This window comes from Temnothorax americanus, unplaced genomic scaffold (genome assembly GCF_048541705.1).
Source record: "Temnothorax americanus isolate GAGA-0224 unplaced genomic scaffold, ASM4854170v1 Scaffold77, whole genome shotgun sequence".
In the NCBI taxonomy this organism is placed as follows: Eukaryota; Metazoa; Arthropoda; class Insecta; order Hymenoptera; family Formicidae; genus Temnothorax; species Temnothorax americanus.
The window spans coordinates 507,488-523,272 of NW_027509800.1; the positions used below are offsets into that span (position 1 = coordinate 507,488).

The following is a 15,785-nucleotide window of genomic DNA, read 5'->3' on the forward strand; positions in this document are numbered from 1 at the left end:
CGCTCGGAAGCGCTCGCCAATCGCCAATCAATAATTTTGACGCGGGTGCGGATTCGCTCGAATTTCAATTTTCGGAACGCACCCCTGACTCCCGGGAGAATGAAGCGCACCCCGATTGGCCGATCGCACAGTGTCCGCTGCTTCGCGATTGTGATTTGCGAACGCAATGGGTTTCAATCGTCGACGAATGCCAGTGGCCGAACCCTCGTCGACGACAGCGCCATCCTCGCGTATCGCCTGTCCCTTTCCATCGCGTTGCGGGAACTTCTGCTGTAAACTCCATCTCCCTGTTTCCGATCCTCCTCGGTCAGGGCCAGAAACCGTAAACCGTACGGCGTACGGCTAGCGTTGCGTGGGATCTGGTGGGATCGCGGATCGCGGTGGCAGGAAGAGACAGGCAGACGCAGGCGACGAAGTCGAGGCAGCCGGGTGGTCGAGTCAAAAGTCGAGGTCGGAAGAAATCAACGGCGACGGAAGTTGGGAATCGCGCGCCAGCCATTTTCCATTTTTGCATAGCAGACGCGAGCCGCGACTGCCGAGTGCCGAGAGAGCGAAGTCAGCGAGGAGAACGAGAAGAGAACCCAGTGCGTTTGGTGCGTTGCGCGCGCGCGCGCACGCGCGTGTGTACGTACGTGTACACGGGATACGGGTACGGAGCTGCTCTGCGCTCTGCGCTCTGCGCTACGCGAGACCGTGTCGCGAGTCGTGACATGAGATGACCGTGCGGCGACACGCGACAGAGATCTCCCGCGATCCAGTGCCACTCGCAGAATCGTCCGAGCCCGTCTCGCTCGCGCGGCTACGCGTGTAGACTCTCATTCTCCGTCTCTCCTCTCGCGGAGTCGCGGAGTCGCGGACTCGCGTGCAATCTCCCCCCTTTTTTTCCAGTAAACACGCTCCTCGCTGCTCCTCGTTCTCTCTCTCTCTCTTTCTCTCTCTCTCCCTCTCCCTCTCTCTTTTTCTCCGTCTTTTCTCTTCCCCTCCTCTCGTCCCCTCCGCTCCCCTGTCCACCATTCGCTCATCTCTACGTTGAAACGCTCGGAAAAAAGAGATACACATCGCCCTATCGAGGCTTCGTCGATCGCTGGTCGAGCCGCGACACGTAGAAGGGAAAACCAGTCTGTGATACTAAACAGTACTAAGCAATATATATGCATATGTATATGTATATATATATATATATTTAGAGGTGTAAACTAATACGTGTAAGAGGTGCGCGCGCTCCCGTGGTATATGTGTGCGTGTCAGTGTGCGAGGTAGCTAGAGCGCGATCGTACGCGCGCCCCGCGTGTACGTGTGTATTCGCTGCGCGCGCGCGCGCCCGCGCTCTCCCGTCCGTCTGTGCGTGCGTGCGTGCGTGCGTGTGGGTGTTACGTACCACCGCTCGTGTATATGGTGTACGAGAGACATAGATAGAGATCGCATCTCGGGGAAGATAGCGAATCACAGGGTACTGAGGGAACGGTACGCCGGTATCCGCGCAGGACACCCCATCCCTACCCTCCGCCGATCGACGAAGGCCGACGCGATCAACATCGACCATCAACGGCGCGATGTCCGTCGAGGCTGTGACAAGTGACAAGCAGCGGCAGCAGCCACCGCCACCGCCGACGGCGGCGACGACAGAAACGGTGACAACGGCTGCGACGGCAACGACGGCTACCGCGACGACGACGGCAACGGCAACGGCAACGGCAACGGCAACGGCAACGGCAACGGCAACGGCAACGGCAACGGCAACGGCAACGGTGGCGAAGAAGCGAGAAGGTAAGAAGTCATCATTTCGCTTTTCCGCTCCTCGGCTCCGAGACGACGACGCCGACCAACGCTGATCAACGCTGACAGTCGTTGACGTCGGGAGATAACCTCGCGGGTTCGTTCGTTCGCTTTTTCTCTCTTTCGTAAAACATTTATATTCTCCGCACTGAAAACGGAGGAAAATTTGGATTGAGAGTACGGGAAGTGCGGGAAAACAGAGCTGATTCGGTGCTTCTATTCGTTTGTCGGGATAACGCTGACGATTCTCAAGTACACTCGCTCTATAGATTTGTAATGTTTCGTACTTAGCGCATCCTCTGACCTGTCTGCGTAGATAATTGCTTCCTTCGTCCGTCTTTGTCATCCTTTTTTCTAATTTCAACAAGGATGGCATTAGAATTTTGCCAATAATGTTCTTGCTTCCTGTTTATTATCTGTTTTCATGAATTCTGTTTTCTTTCTCGTATTAATTCTCATATTTTTACACGGAAGATATTTATATAACGTGTTTAAATATTTTACCGAATTAAGAAAATTCCATTCTTTCTTCTCAAAGTACTGTATAAAGGATGTAAATAAATTTCTGGCTATCGAGTTAAGAATATTCTTTTACGTGTGTTCTGATATCTAATTCTAATATATCCCATAGGATTTGTCTGCATGGCGTACGTGAATCTGCGTGCACTTCTCTGTGTAGCAGGATAATTGTAATTTCTAGAAGTCTCCCTGGAAAAGAATCAGTTATATGATATTTAAATCATCCTCTCCCCCCCCTCCGTAGCCAATCAAGCGCTCACCTATCTTCTCAAGAAAGCTTCGATTGGTTTGCGAGAGAGAGAGAGAGAGAGAGAGAGAGAGAGAGAGAGAGAGAGAGAGAGAGATCTTGTTCGAAGACGGTTGGACGTAGTCAGTCTACGCTGTACTCTGCTTCCACGACGGCTTACATATATTCCTTCTGTATCAAGTTGCGCGAGTGATATATACGGGCAGCGGATACGTAGAAAACTGACCGTGTATCTAACGTCGAATAATTATCTCAATAACGGAAGCTATTCTGAGGTCCGGTCGTGTGTTCGGAAAGTCGGACACGTAGCATATATTTTTCCTTTTTACGAAGAAACACGGGAAAAACGATCGAGTTTATTTTTCCAAGCTGCTTTGCTCCAAAGGACAAGAAGGCGAGTCTACCGCTGAAATCGTTTCGCTGCGTCCAAGGCCAAGAAAAGGAAAGGGAAAGAAAGATTCCGCGATACTTGGATCTCGCTGGAGCTTTCTTTTTGCATCGATTTTTTAAGGAGAGTTCTTTCACACACGGACATATCTTTTGTGGGAGAATCTCTCATTTTCTGGTGACTCGCGCCGAACAACGTATATTCGTGACGGGAATTTCGGAAATTTATTGACCCTCGTTTGCCCTTCGCCTGTTTGTTTACATTGCCGAGACGATTGCGCGAGGAAAAATAACGAACGGTTGGATAGAGTAGAGCGGCCGAACGTATATAAGAAAGGTATTCCTTGCTCGCGTTTCGGCGCTTATTCGTGACAGGACGAACGACGTTGCAATGAGACTCATCGCCGTCGATCGGTTTATCGGCTCGAATTGGTACCGCCGACCGCGGAAACGACCGCTGGTCGGCCCGACCGGGTCTCCTTTCTTGGACATCCTGGTCATGCAAACCAGGTCCTGCCGTTGGTTCCGGAAAAACAAATCTGTCAATCCTCTAAAGCGAGTGACCTTCCGTAAGTACGACCGCGTTGTAAGAATCCGCGAGAGAATTCTTGGACGTCTCGGCAAATCGTTCTTGTTAAATTTCGATGAGATTTGGTTGCTCAACAGCGCGAAGCCGTCCGGTCCGCATTTTTTCACATTGCAATTATTTTCTTCTATTTATTTATTTGCTTATTTATTTATTTTTTACTTACAGGAGATGAAGCCATTATATCAATGTCGGTGGCCGGTGAGGTGACTGACGCTTCGATCATGGAAGTAGGCCGTTCTAGACCGCAGTTTCAATATTCTCGGGTAAATATCGTTTTGCAAGTGTTGGAATTTCGCGAAATAATCTGTCCACGATCCATGCGATATATATATAATGCGATATATATATATATATATATTATTAATATCTTTGTTTTTTTTATTTTTTTTTGTTTTTTTTCCCAGGAGGAACTTATGCTGATAAAAAATTTGCGATTATCTAGACGTAGGCCTACATTCCTAGATGTCGCTTATAATAAGTGAGTTACAAAGATTTAGAGGATTTTAATCTTAAATAATCGAAATATCGACGCGTTTGTCTCGCTAACCGCGAACACTTCGTTTCTCTTCCAGCTCGCGAGGCGTTTGGGATCCCGAACGCTGGCATTCGGATAGAAAGCGTAGCGATACACCCCCGAAAGAAGAAAGGACTGGACGTGGTGATCAAATCACTGAGAATCATAGTAAGCGACGTAATAATGGCGATCCACGAGACCGAATACGTAAAGAGCAAGATGGCATCGTTTTGAGCCCGCAACGAAGAAGTTTTAATTCGGGATGTTTCGTTAACGTGAATCAACCACCGAGCCGGCGTCCGGAGAGCCCGATTGGCAAAACAGAGGTACGAGTTGTTTCCTGAGAGATGTGCGCGTCCTTGCGCATCGCTTTGTATTCTGTTTATAAACACAATTGTGAAATACTTCGCAGGTCAGCCATCGCGAACCTGTTCGTCGAATCGGTAGCGGCAGGATTTTGACACGAGATATATGGGACTTTAGAGCGGAAAATGAAAAGATCGAATCTGAGCGTGCAGATTATGGTTTTAGATCAGGCACGGCTGCTGGTGGCTCTCTGCGTGATCGTGATAATAGAGATAATCGTGACGGGAAGGAGCGGGACAGGGATCGCGACATGCGGGAAAGGGAACGCGACGGTCTGCGGGAGCGGGACGACAGGTTTGAGCGGAGATCGTTCGGCCGGGATTATGGGGATCGTGGCGAGAGAGAGCGCGATCGTGGCGACAGGGGAGTGGAGCGAAATGAGCGGAACAATCATCAGATGGATCGCGATAAGGATCGCGGACGCGACAAGAGATTCGGCAATGATCGTCGACGAACTTACAGTGATACTCGTGATGCGGACGAACCAGAATGGTTCAGCTCGGGACCTACGTCTCAACACGATACGATCGAGCTCAGAGGCTTTGAGGATATTCCCGAGGAGAAGGTAATGAGCAGCGGTACGGCTGCCAAGAGTAAGAAACAAACCCCCGCGCAAAAGAAACGGGGCAAGAGGAATGCCACGGAGAAGGATGACAAACCGAATGAGAACTCGGCGGGTCCTAAAGGACGCGGCACTCCGACCGTTATGGATCAACCTGTGAACGCTGTGCAGGCACCACATTCTCCGATTTCCGAACAGACTGAGCCACCTGTCGCGCGACGGAACAAAGAGAACGACGTCAGCGAGAGTACCGTCGCTGAGCCAACGTCCGACGCGAGAGAGAACTCCAGTGCAAATCGGAATCAAGAGGATTCGCATCCCGATTTTAATCTGGATGAGTTCCTGAAATCTGACACGTTCTCTGGCGTCTCCGGTCTGTTGACGGTGAGTAGTCGTCTCTTTAATCCATTTGTAATATTCATGTCTCGAACATTTGAGATTACTTAATTTTTTTTACGTCGCTCAAGCACCTGTTTTCTTTTTATGTATAGAATGGTGTTGGCTCAAATAGTGGTACTGGGTCGCGATTCAGCCAATGGTTCAAAAGAGAAAGTCCAGTTCAGCAGGCGGATAGTCGTAGAGCTTCCATACAAGATGAATTGCTGAACAATTTATTGAATGACATCACCGAGCCAAATATTCAAATACCATCGGTGACTGAATCAAACACCTACTTTGCTCCAATTTCTCCGGCCACGACGACCAATAACACGACCACAAACGGCGTAAAACTACTCGAAATGTTACATCGCGGTAACAAGCCAAATCAAAATGGTCAGGGTGATGCGAGTAACACGGCTATACCTATGATGAAAAATTGTTCTATTAAAGATTTAGGTAAGAGATGTCGTTTTATCAAATATTATCGTCAAGTGAACGAATCGTTACAGTGAAACATGATAGGTGTATGTATTTCTTTTTAGAAGTTGGTGGTAAAGTTGTACACAGTTTGGAAGAATTGGAAGCACGTATGCGGGGTGGTGCTCCTCCACCTGCAACTTCGACTGATGCACCCCGTTTAAATAAGACTGAAGAAGATCTCTCTGCTTTTAAGAAACTGGTAAGTCGATATATGATAATTTAACTTTGCGTTTCACAAATATATCAAAACAATTTTTTTTAGCTTGCTCAAGTGACTGGAGGACAAGCTGTGCCTGCAGCTAACGGACCTATCACCCAAAAACAACCTGTAACTTTAATGCAAGTAAGTTTATATTTAATTTTTTTTGCTATATATCAATTAAAAACACATACGTTGCATTTCTTTTTCATTTTTTGTGTCTTTCAGTTACTTAATTCGCAATTTAAAACTCAGCCGTCGTCGATGCCACATCAACCGCCCGCAGAACCAATTCATACTACAACATTTAATCATGTTGGTCCCCTTGGTCCTACTCAACATCCGCATCAGGCTCAGATGCAACATGAGAATCTATTGAAAGTCTTGCAAATACAGGTATGATATATATATATATATATATATATATATATATATATATATATATTTATGTTATATATTACTCTTTGTTTGATGATCAATGTACGATGAATTTTGACAAATGACTATGTAATATTGGCAGCAGCAGCAGCAGCAACAACAACAACAGCAACAAAAGCAACAACAGCAACGACATTCCGATATGCTATCGATGATGATGCAAGGTAATCAGCGGATGCTAGGTGTTAGTCCAGTACCGACGGAGATGCAAATGATGATAAATAATGTCCCGTCGAGTCAAGAGCTTTTGCAACGACCGGAAGCTCAAGCAATCATTCAAGGTTTACAGCAAGGGGAGATTACTAGGCAACATCTAATACAGCAATTGCAGGTCAGTTATTTATGATTATTTACAATAGACTACACATATTTGTTAAAGAATATAATAAAGATATTTTTTAATTGCATCTTTGATAGAATCCTGCAATGCAGCATCGCCATCGAGAAGTGCTGGTGAACATTTTGAAAATGTATGGTGGCACTACACCTCGCACTATAAGTCCACATCCTCATCCCGCTGCCCCTATTTCTCAGGATCACATACTGCAACAGATGCTGTATCAACAACAACAACAACAACAACAAAGAATTCCGTCTCCTATGAATAACGGTAAGACGTTTTATATGCTAACCACCTTTTTTAAATGTTTCTCTTATTTTCTCGTAAAGGCCAATTAAAAGTCTAGAAACTTTAATTTTTAAATTCAAATTGAACGATTTTGTACTGTATTTGGAATGCAGCTTATTGTCCACCTCCGATAATATCACCAAATTTAACAGCTAATCCTAGTACTTTAACGGTACAACATCCAGGTAATACAGTAAAACAATACAATAAACTTTGTATTTTGTAATTTTTTATATTATCTTTCATATATAAAAATATTTCTAATTAAAATTACATGAGAAAATGGCTACATATGTAGTGTTATCATTTGATACATTATTTCACGTTAACGTATATGTTGGGCGATATTAATAAAGTTGAAAAAAAAAATATTTTAATTTAAATAATTTACTTTTAAATAATTCTATTAATAACGTATTATTATAACAGTGATACCACATAGAGTACCGTCACCAAGGGAGATTGTTATGCATACTCAGTCTATAATGCAAAGTGCTTTAATTAAGAAGAAATTGGAGGAGCAGCGTGAGAATTTCCGTAAGCGACAGGATCAGCAACAACAACAGCAGCAGCAGCAACAACAGCAACAAGTTCAGCAGCAGCGCGTGTCAAGCCCTGTTAATTCACCAGCTAAGCAAACAGCGAGTCCGCTCGCTTTCACTCCAACTTCCGTTTTACGCAAAATGACTGCTGATAAGGAACCTGACGGTGCGAATCACGTCTGCCAAGTAGAAACGACCTCTTCTATCACTCCTGCAATTAATGGAAATGTTAACGGAAATGTTAATTCTCGCATGTCTAAAAACAATCATCAGATGCACACCGCGGCTTCTACCATTAATCTATCTAAGCTTTCCGATTCTGTCAATCAGGTGCAAAACGAGACTCTTAAAATGATCTTCCTGCAATCCGCTATAGCTAATAATACAAATAACACGTCCACTTTCGGTACGGAAGAATCGGCATTAAAGACCAAATATTTGTGTCCATTAGAGCAGAAAAAAGACACGGAAGATAATTCGAAAATTAACACACGGAAGGAAAACGTTTTCCTTGAGGTTAATAAAAATGCGAACGACGATGCAAAAACAACCAAGTCTGATGTGGTAGATGGTGATAACGATACCAACAATAACGATTGTGTCTCGCTTGATGAGGCACTAAAAAAATCATCTGAATTAGAAACGTTGGTAGACGAAAATAAAATGACCGCATCTACAGCATCAGACAAAATAAAGAACGTTGATTTGCAAAATGCTACTTTACTCGCAACCGGTGAAAACGTCTAATTGTGCTGTTACGTGGATGAGGAGTTTGATGAAGTGCACATTAATATTTCATAGAATAGTGAATTCTTAATTGTTATTCAGAGCTATGTTTTTCTTTCTATTATTTTTGCGTTATAATGAAAAAAGCAGCTGTTTTGTTTCTTCGTTTAATATCCACAGCGTGAGATGCTTTAGAAGCTTGAAAGATATCTCTTTAATGTGACAGATATTTTGAAATATTATTTTTATTTTATATGTGATAAAAAAGCACTTTATGAAATAAACTCTTCATTTCTTAACATAGATTTATTACATTTTTGAATAGTGTGTTGAAAGATAATTTTTTTTTTTTTTTTTTTTTTTTTTAATAAAAAGCTTTATCCTGTCTCATCTGCTTTAACTTTCCTTTTCTTTACACACACTCACTTTTTTCCTATTTTTAATGTTGCATTTTTTCATCAATATATGAACTTGCTATGTTTGTACTTTTTCTACTTATGCCGCATTTCTGCTTGATCCTTATGCTTGCCAAAATTGCATGCGTTTTGTTTTGCAAGAAATGAATGTAATATAAATAAATGTGTAACTGACAGCTGCATTTATTATTACTCTTATAAAATCATTACACGTACAACTAATAATAACATATTCACAATGTGTTTTATGTAATGAGCATACAAAAATACGTATGAAACTGTCGATAAAAAAAAGTGGTAGGAAAAATGATGATAGAAATAGAGAAACGCGGTTGATAAATAATATTTAATAAATATTTAATTAATCTACACGAGCTATGTGTATGTATATGTGTGTATGTACATATAGGTATGTACGAATGTACGTATGTATGTATGTGAAAATGACATGAATCTTAGCCTTTAATTTCGCGAAGATGTTTATTGAAAGTTGACCTTAGTAAACACTAAATTTTTTTAAAGAAAAAAGAAAGGCAAGCTTTTTAATATTTGTATTTATATCATAAATGTTCAGTTTTAAAGTATAGTCATAAAATTTCTTATCATAATAAACGTGTTATGCATTTGAATATAGGAAGCAGCACGGAGCCCCCTAAATTGTCTACGCAAACTCAAGCTTCTCAGATGCAACAAATGCAGTCGGCTGCGGTTCAGTTACTTGCACAGGGAGCTCTCTCGAGACACACCGCATTGCGATCACAACCTGTTCAATCGACATGGTCAAACCCAGCGCTTAAACAGCATCCAGGTTTCTATCTTTTTAAATCTCCCGTAAAGTTTCAGAGAACGTTTTTTATTATGATCTTTATTATGGATAATAAGATAATAAAATCTTATTGTTGATTTTTTTATAAAATATTGTTTGGAAGACTTATTAGCAAAATGATGTAGCTACCATGTTTACGTGCATTACGTCTAATTTCAGGTCGGCCTATAGTAAAAGGCGGTAATAATAGCAACGCGAGCGGTACGCAGTTCCAATATAATACGGGAAATGTAGAATTTCAACAGCAGCACAGAACGGTCCCGAATGTTTACGGCAATCCACCGCGATCTAAACACACGATGGCAACTTCGTTACCGCATCATAATGTTCCACAATACAACGTAGCGCAGAACTCGATTATGAATCAAAGATCAAATCCTATGAATCCCCAGATGAAGGCGCAGCAAGTCCCGACACATCTCGCTAACATGCAACAACAACAACAACAACAACCACACGGAACCGTTAACATGCAACAGCAACAACAACCACCGCAGAGAACTGTAAATACGTCGATGCAACTTGTCATGAGCCAAAACTATAATTCTACGCGCACAGGTAATGTGCGTCGATGAAGTACGCGAACTAGTGTTTTGAAATAACTTTTGTAAAAAACGATCCCCGACTTCTACCTTTAAACATCAATATTTGCTGAACTCAGAATCCCTCCTTATCCTATTTACATTGATTTTCAGGTGTTTCTCCTCTCCCAAATCAGATTGCATGCAACGGTGCTCAGAAATCAAAAAAATAACCCATTTTTGGCTCTCCTTCATTCAATCCTGTCTCGACATCATTTATCCCTCTTTGGATTAAACTAAGTAAACCATTATTAATTATGCGTTGGAATGCTTTACACTAGAGAATTTTATAATAGAGAGTACCGCGTCGGATTATATAAATAATATCGACAACGTATTATCGTTTTTAATATCTTGCGCGCGTACGCCGCATACATTATATTTGCCTTTGTTTAAACTAAATGCGGTCTATAACATTGACGTATATGTACAGATGGACGGGCGATGCGATCGCAGCAGTTGAACATGGCAGTCGGCCGTCAACCTTCACCGGGCCTCGGATTTGTGGGCAGTAACGGAGGTGACCTTTCGCCAACATCTAATCAACTTGCGCGATGGTTCAGCCCAGAACTTCTCGCTCAAGCTCGGGCCGGCAAGCTCCCGGAGCTTGCACAAACAAACGTCCTGTCGTTGGAAGAACTAGAAAGACTTCAACACGCATCAACCACAATAGTGCATAACTAAAGTGACCGTGTACTCGACGTACGTTTCACGTTCACAAGCACGAACGTGCCGTGGTAACGCGCTACTATTGGTCGGAGAATCGTTCTCTTCGTACATCTCCCTTTACGTCCGAAGCACCTGCGTAACATCCCCTACATAGATGCTGGCGACATGCCGCTAACGTAACAAGATGGTGCTCGCCTACGTAGATCTTTTTATCAAGTCTTCGTATTGACAAGAGGTTCGAAGTACGGTCACGTATTTTGATTAGGAATAGAGTCGCGTAATCGGTTGGACGGTACGTACTTCTCTTTCGAAAGATCTTTCGTCGAAAAACATTGCTGACCGCGTTTGCGAAGCCATTTTTCCAAGTTTCGCGGAATGTTATTTAGAAACTACAAATGTACAGAATAGTATATGATATTAAGAACGAAGCGTTAGAACGAAGAAGCGGACAAGCTTTCTATGCGTACGACGTATTGTTTATAAGACTGAAAAAAATGTGAAAATTCTTATTGTTGATCATACGACAAGCTGTTTTAGAGCTTCATACGCGTACTTTCTAAATGACAACACACGCGAAGATCTCGTTGCCTAAGATAGGACTGCAAGTTTCTTATGAACAACTCCTGTCTCCGTATCTAGCAAGAATCTGAAAATTATCTGGCGACTTGAGCACGTACGTTCAATGTTTTTTCATTCAGAGTATATTTGTACCAACCTCTTATTTTTTTTTTGTTAATGATTAATAGAGGCCGTACGAGGATGTACTATGAGTGTATTTTGCGCTGCGTCGTAGTATTGAGAGCACCTGTATATGCGTACGTTCCTTAACGTCGGAACAAAGCAAAGCGCGATTTTTACTGCTGTCAGCAGGCATAAAAATATAGTATATATTCGGTATGTGTCTAATGCAAAAACTCAACGTTGTCGCCAGCAGGACGAAGAACTAGATAGTCGATATGTTTAATCTAGTATTATTTATAGAGTACGTCGCGTGCGCTTGTTTATTTACAATGGGACTTGCAAAAACCCTTAGGCAAACAATACGCGAACTCCTCGAACTTGTGACGTGCAAGCTAGCACTTGATTACAATTACTTACACAGAGCGGTGGTGTCGTATTTAATATTCTATTCGTATTACTGCAAACACGGCGACCTTATTAACACGAAAAGAGCGAACGAAAACGATGAGTATGTGACATCAAGTCGTACATATATTATAAAAAATAAATATATAATATATACTTCTCGTGTGTAGAAGAGCGCGTGAGAGTGCGACGTCCGTATCCTGATCGAAAGTGATATATAGACCGACGACCTGTCTCTTAATAAAGAAACTCGGAAGATACATGGAAGACGCGTTCGCAGACGTACGTAAAGAAAATAACATTCCACACCAGCCACGAAAGGATCAAATTAAACGAGATATTTTTGAGACGTTTGACATCACGACTGTTGCCAACATGCGTTTGTTTTCGATTTACGTGTTTATCTCAAGATAACATTTTCCATGTAATTACACAAAAAAGGGTATATATCCTTTTGCGGACCCGCGCTTTGAAACGATGATTTCTGTTAAAAGTTCACTTTACATTTCGAAAGAAGATAATATTGTTTACTATTTAACTGTACATTAGAGTCTCATGCGCGAATAATTGCATTTTTCTTTTTTCATACGTCATTTAGCATGTACGTATACTCTCATACCTTTGAGACGTACAGCTGGAAAGGCGAAATACGTTGTGCAGTATTTTACATAAAAAAAAGAAAGAAAAAACGAAAGAACCGTAGTATTTTATCGTGTAAGAGAAATATTTGTCTTTTTCTTTTGCTACGTGCTTGACGCTTGTATAAATGAGTTACCTAGTCTACGTTTTAAATATGGCGTACCTTCATAGTTTACTTTATTGCATATAATAACCTTTCATACGCGCGTCTACATGTGTAAGGGGGAGAGGGAAAGAGAGAGAGAGAGAGAGAGAGAGAGAGAGAGAGAGCGAGCGAGCGAGCGTTGTATAAGGAACTCAAAGTAAATTTACGTATTTGAAGGGAAATAACGTAAAGTTAATTTTCATAATAATTTTATGCTTGCAGATAAACGTATAAACTCAAGTTTACGTAATGCATGCACGTACGAAAAAATACCCTAATAGTACTATATAATTTTGATAAAAATTACGTGTGTCAAAATCAAAATATTTTATGTTAGGTACAGCGTAAACATTCGTTGCATCAGTACCACATTGATTCACACACATTTATTTTCGCCATTGAATCTGGCTGTTTGAAAACATTTTTATTTATGTAAATGCAAGGGCGACGTACGCTCTCGTACGCTTATTATCTAATGTATAAAAAATATTCTTTATACGCGGGTAATATTTTATAAGAAACAGCTCTGCGCGCGCACGTTCTCGTTGCAACACTTATTTGCATTCAACAGTCGACTAGATTCTTAACTGATATATTAATATGTGTTGAGTTATATTTTGTATATCGCAACTACATATATAAATATATATATAAATATTTATATTATATTTAATAAAATGGAATATATATATATATATATAAGATATGTTGCAAGAAACATATATTTCATATATATATATATATTATATATATATATATATATATTATATATATATATATATATATATACACATATATATATATATGTTATAATATAATATAATACGAAAAGATGAATGTCGAAAATACGTTGCACGTCGACGACGATTTCGGGGATGGTACATATGAGCTATTCGTACAATTTGCAACTCGTGAACGTTCGAAAAATGCAAGACGGCTTATGGGACTCTAACATTAACGGTACTCGTCGAAATACATTACATGGTACAAATGATACTTGTGCGTGTGTGACAGAGAGAGAGAGAGAGAGAGAGAGAGAGAGAGAGAGAGAGAGAGAGAGAGAGAGAGAAAGGAGTTTTGTTTTTGTAGCATTTCCATTCAACATTTTTTCATCTAGCGAACGTAAAGGCGATTTTTTAGCGTGTATCTCGAACCGCGCATTATTACCGTAGGTTTACCTCAAGCGTCCATGAGTGTACAAAGCGTTTTAGAACGAAAAGTAAAGGAACGTAAGTCATACAACCATGATATCCGAATGCAAGAATTAACGAAGAAAGATGGAGAGAAATTGGAATTTCTGATCGCTATACTATCATTATTTTGCTACACGTAAAAAGAAGCGCGAGGTACCGAGACCAAGATGTTCTACGTTTATATCTTTAAAACGTCTGAGGACGATTGAGAAACGCGTCGAAAGCCGATCGTTCTAGCGTTAAAGTGGAAACTTGGGAAACGGTCTCCGGGACTCGACGTTTTTTCGGTAAACTTGTCGGCTTTGCGATAGCGATTTTTATTCTCTCGAGACAAAGGACCGTTACATTTTGGATCGCTGCTGCGTATCGCATTTACATTTAGCTTGACGTTTCTTGGACGACGACGACGACGAAAACGAAGCTCGTTTACCAATATTCGGTGGAGGAACGGAAGCAAAGCGGAGAACGCGCGACCGAGATGCGCGAGGGGACGTTTGATCAATGATCTTTTTTATGACGCAATCGTGGCGATTGCACTTCGTCTGCTTTCATTAAATGGAAAATATTTGCGAGCGAGACCCTCGTCCGCGGCATTTGCGGACTTTGGAAGATCGTTCCGTAACTCAAAGACACGTTTTTGTAAATAAATCGATTTCCGAGCAAACGCTAAAACGTACTGTGCACCGTGGGTCGATGACTTGTAAATAAAGTTACCGAGTATTATATTACGTGAAGTCGAGAAAGAAAAGTGTCACAAATAAATGCAAGAAACTGTAATTATTATCCTCGTCACGTCATTCGTCTCGCCGAGATGGCCGCGGCGGCGGTCGCTCTCGTTAATATTTGCTCGTAAAAGGTCGAAAGATACTTGATTTACCGACGTGATGATATATTTTAAGTTTTCTGGCATCTGCCAGACGCTCTTTTAAAATTTTAAAGCGATCGACGTGTGCACGATTATTCATCGATTCGCGTTGCTTTTAAGTTTTCAAAAACATTTCTCGAACATAATTGAGCCAATCACAGCGAGGCGGAGTCACGTGGATCGCGCTCGAGTCGCCGCGCCGCATCTATAGGAATGGCGGTCGAGCTGCCACGTTTACTCCAAAGCTTTGCGACGTCAGTGGCAAGGTGAAATTTTAATTTATCAAGCAGTGTATTTTTCACACTCAACATTTTCACATATTAGAACCAAGTCCAGCCAAATGGAAGCGTTAAATGACATTGTAAGAACGAATTAATGTGAGAGAACTAAATATAAACCATAAGGTATATATTTAAAAATGAACAGTGTCAACTTCTCGAGGCGCACCGCGCATGTCTACGCGCTTCTACACGCTAGAGGGCACACGCTGCGGAGTCTGCCGAGTCTGCGGACAGTGCGGACGTGCGGACCGTAAAAGAAAAAGAAAATGGCGAATCACTGTGCAGGGTGCAGGCCACTGCAGGCGTGCAGCTCGCCTGACGCCCGCACCGAGAAATTTACTTTCCCCGCATCTGGTTGGAGGTTGGAGTTGTCACGGCGCATCTCGCGAATCTCGTCCTCCAGAGGTTTCGACCGACCCCCGAGCTGAACCTGAAAGTCCATCCAACGAATCTGCGGAATAGTGTTTCGAGCGCGAAACGACGCGTGCGTCGTGCGATCAAGAATCTCTTTCGGCGAATTCCGGGGCATCGAGGCGATTCGTCGGGTGTTGGAAATTCAAAGCGACCGAGAGCCGGCCGATTCACCGTTCTCCGTATTCGAGGAGTACGGCATCATATATATTCTAGCGGAATTAGAATTTGGAATTGTCGCAGGCAGGTTGATCCCAGATTACCGCAGCCTCGAGTGTCGATTGTTTCTCCCGTTTCACCTTCCTCCTTCCTTTCCTTC

General features: G+C 42.2%; 1 protein-coding gene across 7 annotated transcripts; it reads left to right on the forward strand.

Annotated features, from left to right (window-relative positions):
- Positions 1-314: 314 nt before the first annotated feature.
- LOC143906906 (uncharacterized) lies at positions 315-13,373 on the forward strand. Of its 7 annotated transcripts, none has more exons than XM_077423265.1 (17): positions 315-1,673; positions 1,704-1,767; positions 3,684-3,781; positions 3,923-3,996; positions 4,091-4,358; positions 4,445-5,344; positions 5,452-5,797; positions 5,884-6,020; positions 6,084-6,164; positions 6,249-6,415; positions 6,537-6,789; positions 6,876-7,068; positions 7,200-7,271; positions 7,516-7,794; positions 9,405-9,578; positions 9,756-10,154; positions 10,611-13,373. In XM_077423265.1, exons 1-17 carry the CDS (start codon positions 1,554-1,556, stop codon positions 10,859-10,861), a joined length of 3,876 nt encoding a protein of 1,291 aa, XP_077279391.1. In that variant the 5' UTR covers positions 315-1,553; the 3' UTR covers positions 10,862-13,373. The 7 variants fall into 7 exon arrangements, with proteins under 7 accessions (XP_077279391.1, XP_077279392.1, XP_077279390.1 ...); XM_077423266.1 differs by having other exon boundaries at positions 1,710-1,767; XM_077423264.1 differs by having other exon boundaries at positions 315-1,767; positions 6,249-6,416; positions 6,541-6,789.
- The last annotated feature ends 2,412 nt before the right edge of the window (positions 13,374-15,785 follow it).

What these genes read in the sequence shown, in the direction of transcription:
- LOC143906906 (XM_077423263.1), top strand. Translation starts at nt 1,554, where the DNA reads ATGTCCGTCGAGGCTGTGACAAGTGACAAGCAGCGGCAGCAGCCACCG. An exon ending in GGTGGCGAAGAAGCGAGAAG is followed by an intron (nt 1,768 to 3,683) that starts GTAAGAAGTCAT and finishes TTTTACTTACAG; the next exon opens with GAGATGAAGCCATTATATCA. An exon ending in CTATAATTCTACGCGCACAG is followed by an intron (nt 10,155 to 10,610) that starts GTAATGTGCGTC and finishes GTATATGTACAG; the next exon opens with ATGGACGGGCGATGCGATCG.